We start from the raw sequence: 20,658 nt of genomic DNA, 5'->3' as shown, positions 1-20,658 counted from the left end.
CGATCTATCAGTTCAGAGCAATGCTCCAGATGCAAGATAACAATCTAATGGTCCATACAACACATAATAACACCAGCATTATTCAATTTTTTTTTTTATCTTTACACCAAACATACAGTGTCTGGTTCATGTTAGGATGCAGTTTGTATCTCTCACTAATGATAAACAGTGTCAATTTGCTGCTGTATAAAACCACTGGTTGTCCTGCTCCTTTCTACATTAGATCCACTTTACTCCCACATCCCTTCACTGCCCACCTCGAAATGATTTAAAATGTACATACTTTGGGTTTAAATGACTTTTTTGGGTTTTTGTGTGTGTAAATAAAAAATAACAAATAAAAAAAGGAGGTAAGAGCCTTAGAAACTAGCAGGTCATTGATCAACACTTTGAGCAGCTCACCTGGTTGCGGAACACCAGAGCCAAGATTCCTCCCAGCAGCTCCAGCATTAAACATATCGTCAGGGTGTACATGAACTGTGACACAACACACAGGAAGAGACATTATACACTTACACATTGCGCACTTCAAATTAAACTGTTGACATGTTAGATATGATGAAATCAGGGTTTTCCCCACTGCCTTGAAGCTATACATCTCTTAACAGTTAAGGTGTCTTGTATAGGGGTACAGATAAGGTGTTTGAATTTCCGTGACTAGCCAGCAACTTATGCACTAAAGTCTGCCTTCTACTTTTCATCACATACTGCATATTTTTAGACTACTTGCGTCACTGAAATCACATTTTCAAACATTTCTCATTGTAGGATGTGCTTTACTTTGACATCATAAAAGAGGTTGCCTGTTTTAACATGTTTTACAATGACTGTATTAATTTAAGACAACATCTTCATTACTGTCTGCCTTTCTTCACCCACTAATTCACTGCATGTCCTCTTCTGCATGTCTTCTTCTGTGTTGGTACAAAACAGACACATAAGCTCACATGCAGTTGCTATTATTTTTTTGTAGAGTAAAAACTATTCTGTTGCTGAAAAAAAGTAAATCCTCATCTTGGTACCACCAACTTTTACTCAAAAGCTACAGTTTAAAGATAAAAAATATTGCCACTCATGCATATGGTCATTGTCTGGGAACATCTCGTTCCCAAGCGGGTACATTTTCTCAAACTCCATCTTCATTAGTTCACCGTTTTATTGTAACTATGATGCAGGGAAACAGATCAGAACAGAACCAGAACAGGTCAGCTACCACTATTAGAAAATAAGAAATTAACCTATTCAGTATATTTGTGTTGGCAGCTAACACAAATTCCAGAGGATCTTCATACAAACCTTCAACTCCATATTAATCACATTATCAGCCTTTTCTCATCTTAAATCACTGACTTACAGTGCAACTTTAAGTACGTATTTGGATCTTTTTTTTTTTTTTTTCCCGGTTTTACTGTGATTTTAAGTGAACTATTGGTACAAATAAAGGTAAATATTAAAACAGTGGTTCCTAACTAATTCTGCCTTGTAAATAAGAAAATGAACACAGTGAAAGCATGCATTGCATCTGGAGTGTGTTATTATAAAAACCAAGATTAAACAGAAAATGGTCATGCTGAGCATAAATGCAGCCACTTTGTTTACATAGGTCTCAGTGCACCACTCACCACTTTCAACAGAGTTAGATTGTCCCTCAGTGAAGCCAAGACTCCAACGAATGAAACAACGAACATGATGATTCCCAGTAGGATCAGGATTATAGCTGGGGCCAAAAATACTCCATCCAGGGTCTTGTAGCGTTGTCGCTCTACCTCCGCATAGATGCCAATGGCCAGGATACACCCGCCTATTAACTGGAAACATAAAGCGGGAGCAGTTACGAAAGATTAGTCATCAGCTTCAACACCTGCGACACATGCGAAACCAGCAGGTGTCTGATTTCATATAATTTCAGCACCTTTAAATATGACTGAAATAATAAAACAATGGGCAAATGCCAAAGCCTCATAATTTCCTCAATTACATGTTATGTGTACAGTCACCGCTCTGCAGGGAACGTGTGGGAAGAGGAAAAGAACAAATGTACTTGAATTAAATACCGTACTCTCTTTCTTCTGTGTTCAAACCACAAATTTCAGCAAAACTTGCAGATACAATTTAGATGTTCAACAAACTTCCAGCAGGGGGTAAATAAATAATAATTTTAACACAAATTAGTAATAAAAAAAATTGAAAGCGGATATTTTTCAAAACAAAAGTAAAACAGCCCACTAATGGTGCCTTCTCTGGTGTTCAGACAGCAGTACTACTGAACAGCTACATTGTGTTCCCTGCAAACTGAATAATACACCACAATAAAGCTCTTTTAAATAGAAATTAAAATTGTGAATGTGATCCTTAAAAGGTCAATTAGATCCAATTAACATGTGGCAGCAGCTTTTTGTGCAATCAGTCAAAGCACCTGTCAAAGTCTCCCATGAACATTAAGAGTAAAGAAAACCATGAACGGTAAGTTCACAAAAATTATCCAAAAAAAACCCCAAAAAACCTTTAAAACTATCTAGGCATGCAGGTACTTTTTGGTTCTTTCTGCAGAGGTTTTGCAGGTATGAATGCTGCAACTTCTGTACAGAGAAGGTGAGAATGAATTAAGTGTGCTCGACTCACCGCAATACCAGTAAAAAATAAATATACAAAATAAAAATTACAATAGCAACATTACAATACGGTCTTCACACCCTCGGTGATTGGGCCCTAATTATTTGAAGAAACATTGTCCATGGTACAATAATTCAAAAACTCCACAGGAACATGTTGCTTTGACAGGAATATAAGGCCGTTAAAAGTTACTGGATTGTGAAAGGTCAAGAATGTAATGATTCCCGCAGTTCCAAATTACACTGCGATTACGTCTGCTCAGTGGACAAACGTCAAAGACCTATTTCAAATAGGAAGTCCTAAGTATGAAAGGTTTTCCTGTGAGAGTTCAGTAAGCCTCCGCTGGGTAAAAAAAAAAAGGCAAAGAAAAGCAGATAACCTCACACATCAGACTGAAATAAAATCAACATGTAGGGAGTTGAGAGGTTGAAACAAACTGGGAGGGTTATAGTTAGAAAGAAACACACCAGCTGCTTTTGTTTTAATCTAAGATTCAACCGAAAGGAATGAACAATTTGTGACAAATTGCAGATGGTAATCATAGATCCCTTAACACTGCTCCACTCATGTCAGTGTAATGTGCTCTACTAACGCACTGCTTGCATGTTGTCCCTTGTTTTGAAATCTGAATTTAAATGAGGATGGATTTCAAAGACTCGTAAAGATGAGGTATTCTTGTCACGCTTGAGCTTTGCTTTTGTTTTGATTGGGTCTTTGTCAACTAGAACACGTTTGATTATACGCTAGATGACATTAAGTCATTGTCTGTGTATGACTTAAGATTGTTTTCCACAGTAAGCAGGAAATTACTCATCATCTCCTGTACATTGTTCCTCAAACATTGTTTAGCTCGCCTGTTTACACCCTCAGCAGCTGATGTCCAGCACATTCTGTCCTGCAGGACACGGACTGAGGGTGAAAAACGGATCATTATAAAAGAGGACGACTGTACATTCAAGTCTGAAGTAAAGACAGAGAGAGCCAATTACATTCTTCAAGCTTCTTTTTTTGGGGTAGTTTCAACGATCAATTGTCATATAAGAAAGTAAAGATCTGTGGTTGACAATATACAACAATAATTTGTTTGAGCAAAACAAACTTTCCAATAAATCACTTCCAGAGAATCAATACTGCTCTGCAATGCTGCCAATAAAGTAGCCAATTATTATACTCAGTATTTTTTGTTTCCATCAGTAATTACAAGAGCTGAGGAAAATTATTACCGAAAATACCTAGTGAACTAAAAATAAGTTGAACTGACTTCCACACACCTATTTCATGAAACATTACGTCAGGATCACTGCTGGCGCATCCAGGTTTCCCATGACGATATGACCAAAACTGGTCTTTACTCATGCGATAAACCACATTCCTCAGAGACATAGAATTGTGAAACTGTCTTTGTAACATGACTGAATCAACAAGCTGTAGGAGCAAAGTAAATATGTAATTCATAGCATTCATTCACCATAATAAACCCATTACAGAGTCCTCTGCATCTCTCTGCATCACCCTCTCTCGCCATGAATAAATGTTTCAGAAATGTACCAAAGAAGAAACAAATGAGTGATTTTTTTAGTGCACAAAGTGTTGTGTCAATCAGCCATCTGCCTTCACAAATATACAATATATCATGTTGTCATGAGAGGGAGCAGCTGCAGGGTTAGCTGTTGAAGAATACCTTTATTAAAAAGACAAAGACTCAACGTAAGCTTTCAAAATATCTTGTTTCAGTTTTATAAAAGTTATTTCAAGATATTTGTTGAAACAAGTGTCATCTCCAGCCGATGAAAGTAACTTATAATTAAAAAAATTCCCCTCGGGGATTAATAAAGTATATACCTACCTACCTACCTACCATAATCATTAGGAAATGTATCTCTCGTTCTTACATTTATCAGCAAAGGGTCCATATTACCAATCAAAATGATACCCAGTAAGGTGGGAATATAAAGCTCCCATTGCTGCTATGAAAATGTTTTGAAGGTTGTAAACTGAATAATTATTTTGACAAATAAGTAGCTTGGAAAAGGATGCTCTTCAGGGGACACTCTACTTCACTTGATCTCATTAAAGGAAACACTCCAATTAACTGTTTTTCTTGACAAACAACTGAGAATATTAACATTATCGGCTGTTTAGCTGCTAAATGCTCCACATGTTCACCAGCTAGTCAGTTAGTGGCTGTTGATTGGTGCCGAGCAGGTTAGTGCGTTGAGGTTTTTCTTTGAAATTGATCCAAGACGACACTCTGAGAGAAGTGGGGTTGAACCAAAACAGTAAAGTTGCAGGCCAGACAGCTAAACATTGAGCCGAAACTCACTTAAAAGCTCCATAAAGCCAACAACAACTAAGGACTCAGGAGACACTGCAAATGTAAAACTATGTCTTTGGTGACCTTTCTCTGTTACACTGGGATGGCAAGAGGTTTGAGAAGATCACCACACTCATGATACAATGCTAAAATGTAAGATCATCAAAAACAATGGTGAAAAAATAGGAACTATACTTTACTTGCTGACAAAAAAGCAGTACTTGAATGATGCATTATCCACATTTTACATGTATGACAGACTCCTCCCGTAAATATATAAATGAGTAATGAATCCCAGATGCTTTAGATCCGTGTCTTAGTTCCTTTATGTTCAATAAAAAAATGGTTTTAACACTTTTATCAGACACTGTTCTGGTGCAAGTGGTTGTGTAAGGTACACTCCTATCATGAAACTGTTCAAACGTTTCAACCACTTCTCTAGATGTTTACATTTTTATTCAGATTCTTATCCAACACATAATACCAACAGAGAGGCATCTCGCCGGCCCCAAAGTAATTCTGCAGCATGACAACGACCTCAAACACACAACCAGAGTGATAAAGAATACCTTCAGCTGAGAGTGCTGAAGTCAAACTGGCATTACATGAAGACACAAACCTAAAGGGCTTTTTTTTTTTTTTAAACCTTTACTTAGTGTCATGTAGATGACCAAACTTAATTCTACCATGCAGACACAATTAAATACAGGAAACATTACTGGAGTAACGCTGTCAGCAATTGTATGCTGTTATTTCATCCCTGTCATTTACTGAGAACATGTCATGTGCTGACCCACACATCACTTATGTTGTGGTGCAGCCTGACCACAGCAGGACGCAACAAAACACGCTTCCACAATTTGTGAAATCTCCCTGACAAAAACAAAAAGCCTAAATCTGCTGATGGGATTTCTTTTCTTTCTGTTTCTTCTTTCGCAGTGTTTACGCAGTGTCGACAGACAGGTAGGATCAGGGTAAAGGTGCGCAGGGGAGGGTTTGGCTACATCGTAGTAGGCAGACGTTTAGTTTACCGTCAGAAAGATATTAAACTCCACAGGTACAGCACCTGTCGCTTCGCAGCTCACACTGCGCACTATTAATAGGAGAGCGGATAAAGTCATAGAAACATCTATTTATATTCCCCCTATGAACCTGAACGGCTCACAGCTGAAACACGCACACACTATCCCCCCCCCGGCCAGCAGTGATATCTGCACAAACAAAGCGCACACTCCTCTTTCAGCGTACTCACCCAAAAGACGATGGAATAAAAGAACAGGATGAATTTGAGGAAAATGTAGGAGAATCTGTGGCAGTATCGGACGTCGTCGTCGTGTTTGGACATATTGTCTGAGACGGTTGACTCCTGCAGCTCCCAGCAGCACTTTTGAAAACACACTTCCGCGTTGTCATCGTCACCACACCTGCGTATGGTATCGATGGATGGATGGATGGATGGACGGATAGGCAGGGGGTTGGGTGGATGAGTATTTGGGGCAGAAATGAACAGAAACAGGAATTAAAAGAGAAAAACAAATTTTCTTTGCCGAGATATTTTTAGGATGATTGATGTTATAAGTTAAATATGTTTTTGAGCCCTCAAAATGTATCTTTATTGCCTCAAACTCTGTCCAGGAGGGTACATATAGGAATCATGGCCTCATTGCTCTTCTTACTTATCCAGGTATAAGCCTAGGTGTTTCAAGAGAGACGTGCTCAGCTGGTGTGACAGCAAAAAAACGGTTTCCTCTGCTTTTAAACTGCTCTAAAGATTACTCTGCTCCCCACAGAGTAGCCTAATTTGTTTTTATAGAAACAAATACCAACTGAATTGTGTTGCCAATGAATGTGTGATAAGATAATGCATTGGATTTAAAACTGATGAGGTGTGTCATCATGATACAAACTTTTGTTCCTTTTTGAGACATGACGTTTAAAGTTTTCTTTGATCTAAAATAGCAAGTAGCATATAATGTATTACTCAGTTACACCAGTCATGTAACTCTGCCCCCTGGTGGTGCAATAGCAAGGAGACCATACATGGGTTACATGAAGATGGATGCCCCCATTTTAATGTTTTAATCACTGTTTTTAATTGTTTTCAAATGTCCTTTTATTTTGCCTGATGTTTTGATGCTTTTAATGGTTTTATGTGAAGCACTTCGAATTGCCTCGTTGTTCAAATGTGCTATACAAATAAACTTGCCTTGCTTTGCCTTGCCTTGCCTATTACTAAAGGCCCTTTTGAATACTTGCCAAATTGTGGGCTTTGCGGGCTCTAAATTAGACTACTGAATTTATAACTGCTCTTAATTCAGCCTTCAATACTAACTCTCACACAAATATGAATCTGATCTTCTTTAGATAGTATTAAAGACTTCAAAATAATGCAAATTACACATTGTGTAAAAAAAATAAATAAATACATAAATCAACTCCTATTCAGCACCATAAATGTTTTGGGTTTTTTTTATACCAGGGATTTAATCATAAGACTAATAGAAAACACTTGATCCACTTGAGAATCAGAAGACATATAGGGCTCTCATACACCAAAACAACAGGCTACCAGGCTGTTGTGGTGGAAATTAATGTATTTCCTTGAGAAATCAAAAGTATCTCAAGCTCACTGTCGTTTGAATATTTATTACAAGATGGAATATGGAAAATTATAAGAGCGTACAAATCGTCAAAACATGAGCCAAGCGAGTACGTCAGGTACAAACAGAGTCACAGGACACTTATTCAACTGAATAGTTTTGGAGAGAGTTTCTACACTTGCGGAGAGTCCAGAAAGTCTGACCCCCTCCTTGTGAGGAGAGCGGCCTTATATCCACGTAAGGAGGCACCCTCTTCTTCACCCCTCAGGGCGTTCAGCATATACATCGATCATTGGTCATCTGCACATATGAACCGTGGATTCCAGTTGAGAAAGGTCATGTGTGTGCCCCGGGGTAGAAAAACACTGCTGGACACAAACACGGATTGATTACATAGAAGGGACATGTGGTTTGGATATACCTGTTTTCCCTTCAAGAACGCATTGTTGATACAGGGAGCTGTGGAAAACATGGCGACTAATGCAGATATCAAATATATTACTGAATGGAGCATCTCTTTGCCTTTCACTGAAAGAACAGAGCTTATTAAATGACAGCATGATCAGCATATAAATGGTGATAAATGTTGGATTTCTAATGTGCTGATTGTTAACAACTAATAGGAGAGAACACCATCAACCTCAAATAGATCCAAAGACACCATTAACTGGGAAGACATCGCTCAAAACACAACAACATAGAGAAAGAGAGATTCCCTCAGACCTCCAACAGGCTGCAAAAGACGAGCGTCTGCAACAAACAGAAACTCAACAGCTTCAGTAAGATTTCATCAGCAACCCACTGCAAAGTCAAAAGTCTACAGCCATGTGAAAACCCACAAAAATTATACTCAAGGAGGACAATCTCACTTGAGTGACTATTTGTGATTGCGCCTGATGATTTTGTGGGTATGTGGGTTGGATTTGACAAGAATCCAAGAGGTGCTATGTAGAAGCCAGTTCACAGAATTTATAATCTGCTGATTGAAAGATCATTTTGCTGAGGAAGGGAGGATTTCAGGTTTCAGGCTCAGGCCTGTGTTGATAGTAGCTACAAGTACATCCACAGACATAATGTAAATTGTAAATAGTCAAAGCTCCCATGAGCTCTGTCTGCCCTCAGAAAAGTACAACGCAGCAAACCCTCTGTCAGTATATCAATTTCTGTTTTTCTCACATTCCCTCGTTCTTGTGATAAAATTAACTGATACTTTCGCACCCTTTTACAGCTCAGATGAGGTAGGAGGGGGGAGGTGGGGGTAGCTATTCTTATTCTGCAATCATACCCCTCTTCCTAGCTCTATGTCTCTCTCTCTTACTTTGTGCGTAGAGTTGGCGCAGCTCCACGGACGGTCGCGTGCCTAAAGGTCTGTGTTTCTCACAGGCGCGTGTCGAAGCAGCTTGTCATACATTCCGGCAAAGAGAGGCAAAGTGTGTGTGTGTGTGTGCGTGTGTGTGTGTGCGTGTGCGTGTGTGCGTGTGTGTGTGTGTGTGTGTGTGTGTGGTTTTTTTTTTAGTGACATAGTAGAGCGCAGATAAATGTCTTAATGGATCATTGGATGGACCTGCATGTCCATTACGCAAAAAGAGTCTAATTTTCGGACATTATCAGCGATGGACTGGAGGTTAAAACTGACCACTTAACCGTGAAAATAAGAGGTAAGACAGATATTAAATTCATTATCTGGAAGATCTTTTAATTGGTTCATTCTTGTATAGAACATATTTCAGTGCATTCATTCATCCCTTATACCGTTGCACTTACTGCAGCCAAAGCAACCTGTAATTGCCCGTGACAAAAGCTCGTAATTTATATTGGCTGATGAATGTTGTAGTTCCTAAAGCATCTCTTAAGTAGAATATGGACAAGGTGCCACTGTATTTAAAGCACAAGGAAATGTTTTAAACCATTATGTTTTTACTATAAGAAGGATATCAGGAGCAATAGTGATATGGTGTATGATTATCAACTCAGGTGGCTCTTGATGCAGAACAAGCCAAATATCTTCAAAACTAAATTGTATGCTTGATGTGATTATCTCATCTAAAATGCATGATTGTGTCGTGGTTAAAAAACTTTAAAATGAAATAAATTAAAGCAGTTCTAACAACAGTATTGAAGTCCAAGAGAATAATATATTTCACACTTTAACCATGTTTGGGACTTGTTGTAAATGCATGCTGTATCAAATTAAGCTATATGGCCTATTATTGTGACTTTAATATTTTTAGCGATAGTACAAGATATTTGGAAAATCATTCTTCAAGACATACGCAAACGAATATCTTCATTCATTTGTAAGCCTCCTTCAATAAAATATTCCCCACTGTGCCTCATTACACATGACACACAACGGACATACAGATATGCTGCACATACATTTTCTCTCATTGGGTACACAGAGAGACTATATGGATGCCGAAAGTCGAGACATGGAGGCCACTTCATTGCCATTATCAGTGACCACTGACTGGTTGGACGACGGAAACGAGACGATCGGGAATCAGTTCCAGCAGCCAGACTGGCAGGTAGGATAAATAAATATAGATGACAAATTAAAGTCAGAAGCATATGTAAAAGTTAAAAATCATATGTCTGGGATCTATCTGAAACATTTCTGATTTGAAATATCACTAAAGTGGCTGAAATAGATTAGAGTATGATAGAGTCAATGTTCACTGTAGTTTGTGAGGCTTTGTTGAAAGCAATCTTGACATTATTTTAAGTTAAACTGGCAGTGATTTGCTGGACAGGTAAAGCCAGTGACTGTTTTGGTGGACAATATAACTAATAGTTTAATGACATACTATATGACGAGGGATTCATTGTCCCACAGCATCTTGCAGCAGTTCACAGTCCTCTCCTCTGTCAGGTGGCTCTCTGGGCGATTGCCTACACCCTCATCATCTTGGTGTCCATTACTGGGAATGTCACAGTGATCTGGATAATCCTCGCTCACAGACGGATGAGGACTGTAACCAACTACTTCATTGTCAACCTGGCCTTCTCTGATGTTTCCATGGCAACCTTTAACACTCTTTTTAACTTTGTATATGCGCTTCACAACGACTGGTACTTTGGCCTCGGTTACTGCAGATTTCAGAACTTCTTCCCCATCACGGCCATGTTTTCATCAATATACTCGATGGCTGCCATTGCAGTGGACAGGTAAGTAAGCTCTCTTACAAACTGTGCAAAGGCCAAATTAAATCTAATTTGAACTCCTTAGGTATTGTTTCTCAAAGTAGAGTAACCTGCAATTAAAATGAACCAGTCAGCTCAAAGGAGACTGTTCTGTACCAGCAATCCAACACTAATAAGGTGAATAATCCTCATCTCCTGCAGCACCCCATTTAGGAGCTGCATTATGCAAAAGTCAATGGATGGATAATCCCTTACTGAAACAATCACCTCAGCAGTACATAAACCCAGTCATATGGGCGTAAAACCCTTTGCTATGCCTGATATTTCAGTGTTTTTTTTGGTGTATAATATTTGGTGAGTAAATATTATTAATATACTGGCTGACAAGGACAAATTATCCTCAAAGCCATTTGTCATTTCGTATGTTGGTCTTTAATGGCAGTTCTGGACATGCCCAGTGCAACATTTTTCATTGATGAATCTGCAAGGACGATAAGTAATGTTTACGAGCATATGTGTACATCAGAGGTTTGTCACTTGAGATCAAACAACTCCTTTTGAAATTCATTGAGTTATACTGTACATGAGCAGCATCATTACATCAGCAGCAGCAACTGTTCACCCAATACAGCTGAAAATGCAGCATGAAGGAGACACAGTCTGGGTCAACAGGCAGCAGAGACACAGATGTCATTAATGTTAAGTGGAGCATGAATGGTAAGTCTGTTGTTAATATCAATCTGTGCTCAATACATGATACTGAGTTGTAAGGTATTAGCTACATGTTTTCAAGCTAATGTAATATGACAGCATAACCTTAGCTGTGGACTCCGCAGTACAGATGGGTGCTTTTGATGTGTTGCTCCTAAAACACCCCCAAAAATCATGGCTTTAAAATGAGCATAGAGTTCAATCCACACATTTCTGACACAGTGTCAAAACAAACTGAACATTATAAAGTTCAAACAGATCAGGTTGTTGTATTGGTCTGCTTTTGATAGCACAAGTGAACTCAATAAACTAATTTATAACTGTTCATACAGTGACTCCAAAATGTATTTGGATGGTTAAACTATGAGCAAGTTTCCATTAATTTAATCAGGTTACTTTATAAAATAAACTGCTTTTTTTTAACAATAACTAGAAGACAGAAAGAGAGTTTTGTCCAGGACAAAATTGCAGTGTCTTAATGGCCGTATAGAGACCTGAGCTAAATCCTGCAGAGCAACCGTGACATACCAAAAAAATTTCATTAATGCTTCCGTGTGGATGAACTAAAAGTTTTACTGACTGAAACATGGAGGAAACTTTCACCCCAGAAACTGGTTAATTCCATACCAAGAAATTTTGAAGCTTTCCTGAAACTTAAAGGCTGTAAAATTAACTGCTAAACCATTGTAACAGTGATCTCGAGAGCAAGCACTATTGGGTGTCCAATTATTGTTTTGCTTTCAATTTTGAATTGAAATTTTTAAATTTGATCACTTCCAAGTTAACAAAATTCTTTTTGTGGAATATGTTCTTGACAAGTGTGCCTTTGCGCGTTCAAAATAAATGACAGTTGCTGTGACATTTTGTTAGAAATTTCAATGAGCAATTTAAAGCGGGGCTTGAGTGTGTGAATAGTGTTTAGGGGGCACTGAATACTGGAAATCAGTTGCTCCCTCAATCTCTCCTATAAGAGTATATGACATATATGATACATAACTTTGTGTCCAGGAACAGATGCAGTGATGCATGAGCCATATGCCAAAGAGCAGACCAGGTGCAAAATCTGCTTGTAGAGTGAAAATTCCTCCTCATAAGTTTTCCGTTTGTGGAATCATCAGTTTGTGACTTTGTTCAGGTTTTTTTCTTTGGCATCATCACCTGCAGCAATTAATCCGATTTTCTTTATTAATATAGTGCCAAATCACAACATAAGTCATCAGAGGGCGCTTTACATAGTAATCGTGAGACTTCACAACATTATAGACAGAAACCCATCAACTACAACAATTCCCACATAAGCAGCATTAGGGAAGAAAACTTCCCTTTTAACAGATAGAAACCCATGAGAGAACCAGGTTCAGTGGTGGGCAACCATCTGCCACCAACAGTGGGTTGAGGCTTGAATAGGAAAGAACAACATGGAGAGACAACAAACAATAAACACTGGGCTCATCGATAAGGCCAGTAATAGCAGAACAGGCACATGCAGCTCCAGAGACAGAGAAAGCTGCACAAAGGTTCAGGGAGAGAGAGTTCAGTGAGGGGAAAAAAGCAGAAAATGTTCACGACAACAACACACTACCTGGGAAACATAACCTCTACATTCATAAAATGGACAATATGTACGATACTCTGCTGCTCCCACAATGCAGCAACAACCCTGAACGCTACAGAGTAAGAATAACTCTATTGTCCATCACAAAGTAACAGAAGTTTGTCTGTGATGAGGCTCAAATAATGAATATTTAAAACAAACACATTCATGTAGAATTAAACTAAAGTCAGAAAGAAAAATTTCAATGAGAAGTGGGTGACGCGGTTGTTGTAAAAGCGCATAAAAGACCAAAGATACAGTTTTTACAATTGTTCTAACCACAAGTGCAGAATCTTCTCAAATGACTGTGAATTTTCATCTTTATGGAATTATTTTTTTCATTTTGGGGGTTTTCAATTTCATGTTAAGAAAATAAGAACACGCGCACACAAAAGAAAAAAAACCAAAGAGCTTTGCTCAACAGACAATAACAGCAAACAGTTCATAAAACCAGTGGGTCTTAAATAACAAAAGCTCATGTTCAGGCTCTTTGTTTAACGATAGATGTAAAATCCAGTCAAATATAGTTCTAATAAGGCTTCCAGACTTTTTAATGTTTTGCTTTGTAAAATACTCATGAGATAATCCAAAGGAATCAATTCAAATGGAAATCATTTCATGCAAGGTCTCATCCTAAACAATTCAAACCTGTGATTCACAGCCAAATCTGAATGTTTTCACTATTATGGTGGAAAGCTGAGTAATGTAATCAAGATGGGTTTTCATGGCCACCACATTTAGTGGTATGAATTAAAAAAAATTCACCGTTAATGGGATTATTCAAGCTTTATATTAGAAGATATATAATATGACCATTTGGTCAGCGTTAATGGCTTCACTGCTGTTAAAATATTTTTCTATCATTATTCATCCTTAAAACTGAACTTGACGAAAAGGATCCCTCTGAAACCATTAAATCATCATGACACATAGCAATATACATAATTCATAGTGGCGGGTCAAGATAATTGTCTGCAATCACTGTCCTCATTGTTAGTTTATTGAATGATGTTTCTATTACTGACATGAAGGAAGGAATAAAATATTTTGGTTATTAATACAGGACATAAAGAAGCAGGCAGTCACTCACTAATCCCATACAAAATATAGAGCTGTTGACTTTAACAGTGTAGTTTCGGTATAGATAGATAGATAGATAGATAGATAGATAGATAGATAGATAGATAGATAGATAGATAGATAGATAGGTAGATAGATAGATAGATAGATAGATAGATAGATAGATAGATAGATAGATAGATAGATAGATAGATAGATAGATAGATAGATAGATAGATAGATAGATAGATAGATAGATAGATAGATAGATAGATAGATAGATAGATAGATAGATAGATAGATAGATAGATAGATAGATAGATAGATAGATAGATAGATAGATAGATAGATAGATAGATAGATAGATAGATAGATAGATAGATAGATAGATAGATAGATAGATAGATAGATAGATAGATAGATAGATAGATAGATAGATAGATAGATAGATAGATAGATAGATAGATAGATAGATAGATAGATAGATAGATAGATAGATAGATAGATAGATAGATAGATAGATAGATAGATAGATAGATAGATAGATAGATAGATAGATAGATAGATAGATAGATAGATAGATAGATAGATAGATAGATAGATAGATAGATAGATAGATAGATAGATAGATAGATAGATAGATAGATAGATAGATAGATAGATAGATAGATAGATAGATAGATAGATAGATAGATAGATAGATAGATAGATAGATAGATAGATAGATAGATAGATAGATAGATAGATAGATAGATAGATAGATAGATAGATAGATAGATAGATAGATAGATAGATAGATAGATAGATAGATAGATAGATAGATAGATAGATAGATAGATAGATAGATAGATAGATAGATAGATAGATAGATAGATAGATAGATAGATAGATAGATAGATAGATAGATAGATAGATAGATAGATAGATAGATAGATAGATAGATAGATAGATAGATAGATAGATAGATAGATAGATAGATAGATAGATAGATAGATAGATAGATAGATAGATAGATAGATAGATAGATAGATAGATAGATAGATAGATAGATAGATAGATAGATAGATAGATAGATAGATAGATAGATAGATAGATAGATAGATAGATAGATAGATAGATAGATAGATAGATAGATAATCTCTCAGAGGGAAATTTTTATGTTACAGCAGCATAAAAAAATGCACATTCTATACAATAAAATAAGATAAATAATATTAAATAAACTAACCTAAACAAAACCTAAACCTAAACAACAGTGAGATGAATAAATAAAACAACATACAAGACAGCAGTGCAAGGGAGTTATTGTTGTGTGATGGATTTTGGCCGAGGTGATTTATTGTACGGTCTTATTGCGGTCAGCAGGAATGATCTCCTGTATCTGTCCTTGTGACAACAGAGCTGGAGGAATCTGTAGGAGAAAGTCCTCCTCTGTCCCTGCAGCAGGTGGTGGAGAGGGTGGTCAGGATTATTATCCAATATGGATAACAGTTTGTCCAGCGTCCTCCTCTCCACCACCTTTTCCACACTGTCCAGTTTGCAGCCAATGATGGAGCCGGGCTTCTTAACCAGTTTAAGTCTGTTGGTGTCTCCGGCTCCAATGCTGCCGCCCCCCCCCCCCCCTCATCAGAGAACTTCTGCAGATGGCAGGACTCTGAGTTGTACTGGAAGTCAGTTGTGTATAAGGTGAACAGGAAGGGAGACAGAACAGTTCCCTGTGGAGCTCCAGTACCACTGACCACCGTATCAGACAGCACACTGCCCAGACGGACAAACTGTGGTCTGCCTGTCAGGTAGTCAGTGATCCAGGAGATGGTGGACGTGTCCATCTCCATCACCTGCAGCTTCTCACTCAGTAGCAGTGGTTGGATGGTGTTGAATCCACTGGAGAAATCAAAGAAAGTGATTCTCACAGATTCACCGGTTCTGTCCAGGTGAGACTGAGCTCGTTGCAGCAGGTAGATGAGGGCGTCGTCCACTCCCACATGAGGCTGGTACGCAAATTGCAGCGGGTCCAGTGAAGATTTCACCAGCGGCCTGAGGTGGGCCAAGACCAGCCTCTCCAGCACCTTCATCACGTGAGATGTGAGGGCAACCGGTCGGTAGTCGTTGAGGCCGGATGGAGTCGTCTTCTTCGGAACAGGAACCAGTCACGACGTCTTCCACAACACCGGGACCTCCTCCTGCTTCAGGCTCAGGTTGAAGAGGTGTTGCAGGAAAACAGCCAGCTGGACGGCGCAGGTCTTCAGGACCCCGGGGCTGATGCCGTCAGGTCCTGCAGCCTTGCGTTGGTGGAGTCTCTCCAGCTGTCTCCTAACATGGCCAGTCGTCACAGAGATGGGGGGAGGAGGGTCACGGTGTCAGTGGTGGAAGAGCCCTTTGAAGTTAAGGGCTCTGTGTCCATGCAGCTCACCAGGGGCGAGAGAGGGGGGTGGGAAGGGGAAGGTGTTTGGGATGTGTGGTGTGTAGAGGAGACTGATGAGGGCGGTGAACTAAACCTGTTGAAGAAACAGTTTAGCTCATTGGCCCTCTCCAGGGAGCCCCCCCCTGGTTGTCTCGCTCTCCCTTTGAAGCCAGTAATCTCCTTCATACCGGTCCACACCTCCCTCATGTTGTTAAATGTATGGAGGCGTCATTAAACTGTAACAGCAGATTAACATTTCAAATGTAGAAAAAATATGAAGTCAGTTCTTAGTTTTCAAGTATAAATACTAATTGATTTAAAGGTGAAGAAGTCTTGATTAATCGATATTAGTTTGAATCACAGGACCGTGGATGAACATTTTAAAGCTTTTTAAAGTTGGCAATATTTGAGGATTAGGAAAACATCAATATTGTCGCTCTCAGACAAGCATGATCATCCTTTTATCTCTATCAATTTTATGTTCCACAAATTAAATAAATATTCCATCCAATTCATTTCTTCTTTCAAAATGCAATTTAGTGTAAATTCTGGATTTTTGTCATAAAAAGAAAACTTGACTTTTAATTATTTGTGGCACAGATGCAAAGACAAGAGCTTTTACAAGTCACACTATTTTCTTTATGTCTGTTCTTACAAGTTAAACAACAAATCTTTGACTGTGTCTATGAATAAAGATATGTGTCAATGAATAAATCTTTTCTTCCCTTTTCCAGGTACATGGCCATCATTCACCCTCTGAAGCCGCGCCTCTCCTCCGCCTCTACGAAGGTAGTGATCGCTCTGATATGGATCGTCGCAGTTTTATTGGCTTTCCCTCAGTGCTACTACAGCGTGACCAGATTTTACTACCCCAGAACTGTGTGCATGGTCGACTGGCCTGATGATTATGGAGGAACACATCAACTGAGGTGAACGAAAGAGACAAATATATATACACACACATACACACACACACACACACACACACACACACACACACACACACACACACACACACACACACACACACACACACACAGGCAGAGAGACAGGTTTGTTCAATAATTACATGTGCACATATATACATTTATACTTCTATGAACGTGTTGTGAAAAAACACATACAGTCTGAATGATGGATGTGTTTCACAGAAAGGCATATTATAAAACTGTAATATCACAACAAATAACTTGCAGATCAATTAACTGTAATGGGTATGTTTTTGTTTTAATGTGTTAGCCTTTATTAATGTGAAGAGTACAGCCCTGACATTCAGATGGTCCAAGTATAGTTCAGTACTGCTTTACACCTTCTGAGCCAAAATAAGACAAACGATTTTAACAACTTGACTTACAGCAGTTGGATCGCTGCCTTTTAATAAACTTTCATGAAGAAAGAGATATGATTTATTTATATTTTGTAACACATCTGAATCTGTACATGTTGATCAGTCGATAAATGGACTTATAATGTAGAAGTCAATTATAAACCTCACAATTTCTGAAACTATGACAGTTATTTATTAATAATTCATGTGAGTAAATCCTAAGTGTGCCGTACTTTTAGTGTTGCAAATGTCAACTCGGTTATTGTAAGAATGAGAGACGTGCTTATAGAAACACCCAAAACACAAATCACATTATTACAAACATAAATCAACACAAATGTGAATGTCCTCTGACATGCAAATACACTGATATATAATGTGTTGACAAAGGACAAATCCTTGGTCTGAATCCTGTGTTCTTTCTTCATCACTAATTACTATTTACTATCCGCTCTCCTGTCTCTGTCTCTGTCTGTGTAGCTATCAGTTTGCAGTGATACTACTGATCTACCTGCTCCCTCTGCTGGTGATGCTGGTGACCTACAGTTTAGTTGGCCGATCTCTGTGGGGGGGCCACATCCCTGGAGAGGCGTCAGACCATTACCACAGCCAGATAACAGCCAAGAGAAAGGTCACGCTGTTCTTTTTTCTGCTATCATAGAGTACCCTACACTGAAAACAAGTCTTCAGAGCCAGCCTGATATTGAAAATACAGCAGTAACCATGTGTCCTGCGTCTGTGATTTCATGTAGGTGGTGAAGATGATGGTTGTTGTGGTGGTGACCTTTGCCCTCTGCTGGCTGCCATATCATATCTACTTCATACTGGGGACGTTTAACAGAGACATTTACAAGCAACATTACATTCAACAGGTTAGCCGCTGCTTCTCTGATGGCTTGTATTCTTGACACTGTAAATAAGTTAGTGTTTACTTATTTCTTTTTGCAGTTGTGAAAAGTAACTAAGTACATTTACTCAAGTACTGTAATTAATTACAATTTAATTAAGTATAGGATGTGAATACTTCTTCCACCACTGACTTTTTGTTTCCCTGTCAGGTGTATCTGGCCATATTCTGGTTGGCAATGAGTTCGACTATGTACAATCCTATTATATACTGCTGTCTAAACCAGAGGTAAAAGATATATTCATACACTGTGTTTTCTTACACCAGCACTCTCTCTCTGTCTGCCTCTTTTGACCATTTAAGTGTAAAACTGCAAGGATGATTTTAATTTTTCATCTCTTTCTGCAGGTTTCGTGCTGGTTTCCGTCATGCGTTTGCTTGGTGTCCCTTTATCAAAGTGTCGCAGGAGGACAAGATGGAGCTGCAGCACACACACACCTTCAGGGTCACCATGACACACAGCCACCGCAATGACACTTCAAACGCACACACTTCCATCAAAACAAATAACACAAACGTGGTTTCCACTAATGACCTTAACACCACAGAGAGAGACGTTTGCACGCACTTTAAAAGGCACACATACAACACAGACAACACACATTTGGTGAAAACGATGGACAATACAAAATTCCCAGCTGCCAGTCTTACCGGGCACAACCACTGAAAGCAAAAAGTTTTTTTCAATCACCACTCCAGACCAGACAGAGAAAGGCCTGTCGATTACCATACGAGTTGACTGAACCATGACATTCATCCATTTGGAAATCTTTGAAGGAAGGACTTCTTAGGATTTGGGACCATTAAAGAAGATGACTGAAAGTGTTCGTAATGTGTGAAATAGTGGACAACAAGAGAGACTAATTCTGTGATATTTGCTGCTATTTAGAAAGTTTGAAATGGAATCCAACCAACATTTATTTGTCTGACTGCAAACCTTCCTCTGTCGTTGCTGCCCCACGTCCTCTCTTTCATCACTGAAGCTTTTCTTCTTCCTTTCCTTGTGAACTCTGGATATTCGAGGGTTATTGGAGAAATGCATCTGTGGTTAATAGTTTTCTAATGCATAAAGTGTGAACAGTCCACTGGCATCAACAGAGAGCCTTAAAATTGTTGTTTGTGTTTTGTATTTTGTGTCCTCTCTTCACCAGTCATAATGCACAATAATCAAAGTCACTCACCAGTTTCTGATTCTGATGATCTTTTCAACCTTGCTGTAATTTAAAATTAATTACAAAGTGCATTTCAGCTCCAGCGGTTAGTCTAGCATATTCATGCCTTTATGACAAGTGGGACACCTCCTTTTTTTTCTGTCTTAAATACAACATTAATATGAACAACAGGATATTCATATTGTTAGAAATTGTAAAAGGAAAATCAGCATTGAATTTGCTGGACGACCTTATTTGTTGTCTGATTAGCATGTATCTGTTACTGTGCAGTATGTTTCTTTCACATATTGACCACATACAGTAGTGTGATTAAATACAGTATGTTGCTTATTGTAGTTTCACTGGTTCATACAGCTGTATATTTTTTATGGCCGGTGTACAGTAGAGTCTAGATAGAAAAGTTAAAGTGCTGCTACTTAGAAGAATCTGATGTGAAGCGTAAAACTGCCACCTATTGAATACATTAATGTCAATTATGCTGATGAAGTGGATGGTTTCACATTTACAGTCAGGTCATGCTGTTAGCAGTTTTTTTGTTTGTAACTTACATAAAAGTTAATACTCTTTAATTAATGTGACAGCAATAATAAAACTGCAAAGCAATGAGTACCTACACACCTTTATTTTGTACCCAGCACAGATGAGGTTTTCTGGACGGGCGTGCTTCTTTCTGAAATTCAACTATAGCAACCGTTTACACATTTTGAGTCAGTCAGTGGCATCCCAGTTACAGACAGGTCAGAGCTGCGGTGGTGGAGGAAACACATTTAGATCTGGTCCATAGTTACACTTCAGACGGATGCTCACAGAGAG

The 20,658-nt window shown here is 38.4% G+C and overlaps 2 protein-coding genes across 2 annotated transcripts in view; one reads left to right on the top strand and one right to left on the bottom strand.

Annotated features, from left to right (window-relative positions):
* The window catches only part of tspan15 (tetraspanin 15), a 31,598-nt gene extending 22,664 nt beyond the window's left edge, over positions 1–8,934 (bottom strand). Inside the window, exons 1-4 of the mRNA XM_069693700.1 lie at positions 8,846–8,934; positions 6,180–6,351; positions 1,623–1,808; positions 403–477 (exon numbers count right to left, since the gene is read on the bottom strand). Of these exons, the coding sequence (XP_069549801.1) occupies positions 403–477; positions 1,623–1,808; positions 6,180–6,272 (354 nt within the window). The 5' untranslated portion in view covers positions 6,273–6,351; positions 8,846–8,934. The remainder of the gene's footprint in view (positions 1–402; positions 478–1,622; positions 1,809–6,179; positions 6,352–8,845) is intronic.
* Positions 8,867–20,330, top strand: tacr2 (tachykinin receptor 2). The gene is made up of 8 exons (XM_069693699.1): positions 8,867–9,185; positions 9,930–10,055; positions 10,400–10,695; positions 17,174–17,368; positions 18,247–18,397; positions 18,519–18,638; positions 18,825–18,901; positions 19,022–20,330. The coding sequence occupies exons 2-8, from the start codon at positions 9,939–9,941 to the stop codon at positions 19,338–19,340; spliced, it is 1,275 nt and encodes a 424-aa protein (XP_069549800.1). The 5' UTR covers positions 8,867–9,185; positions 9,930–9,938; the 3' UTR covers positions 19,341–20,330.
* Positions 20,331–20,658: the final 328 nt, after the last annotated feature.

The sequence above is a fragment of the Brachyistius frenatus genome, unplaced genomic scaffold (assembly GCF_029030835.1).
Source record: "Brachyistius frenatus isolate BFR_SWC_R1_liver_20210118 unplaced genomic scaffold, ASM2903083v1 Contig_15, whole genome shotgun sequence".
Taxonomy (NCBI): Eukaryota; Metazoa; Chordata; class Actinopteri; family Embiotocidae; genus Brachyistius; species Brachyistius frenatus.
This window is presented reverse-complemented; position numbering and strand designations above follow the sequence as displayed.

What these genes read in the sequence shown, in the direction of transcription:
- tacr2 (XM_069693699.1), top strand. Translation starts at nt 9,939, where the DNA reads ATGGATGCCGAAAGTCGAGACATGGAGGCCACTTCATTGCCATTATCA. An exon ending in GGAGGAACACATCAACTGAG is followed by an intron (nt 17,369 to 18,246) that starts GTGAACGAAAGA and finishes CTGTCTGTGTAG; the next exon opens with CTATCAGTTTGCAGTGATAC. An exon ending in TACTGCTGTCTAAACCAGAG is followed by an intron (nt 18,902 to 19,021) that starts GTAAAAGATATA and finishes CTCTTTCTGCAG; the next exon opens with GTTTCGTGCTGGTTTCCGTC.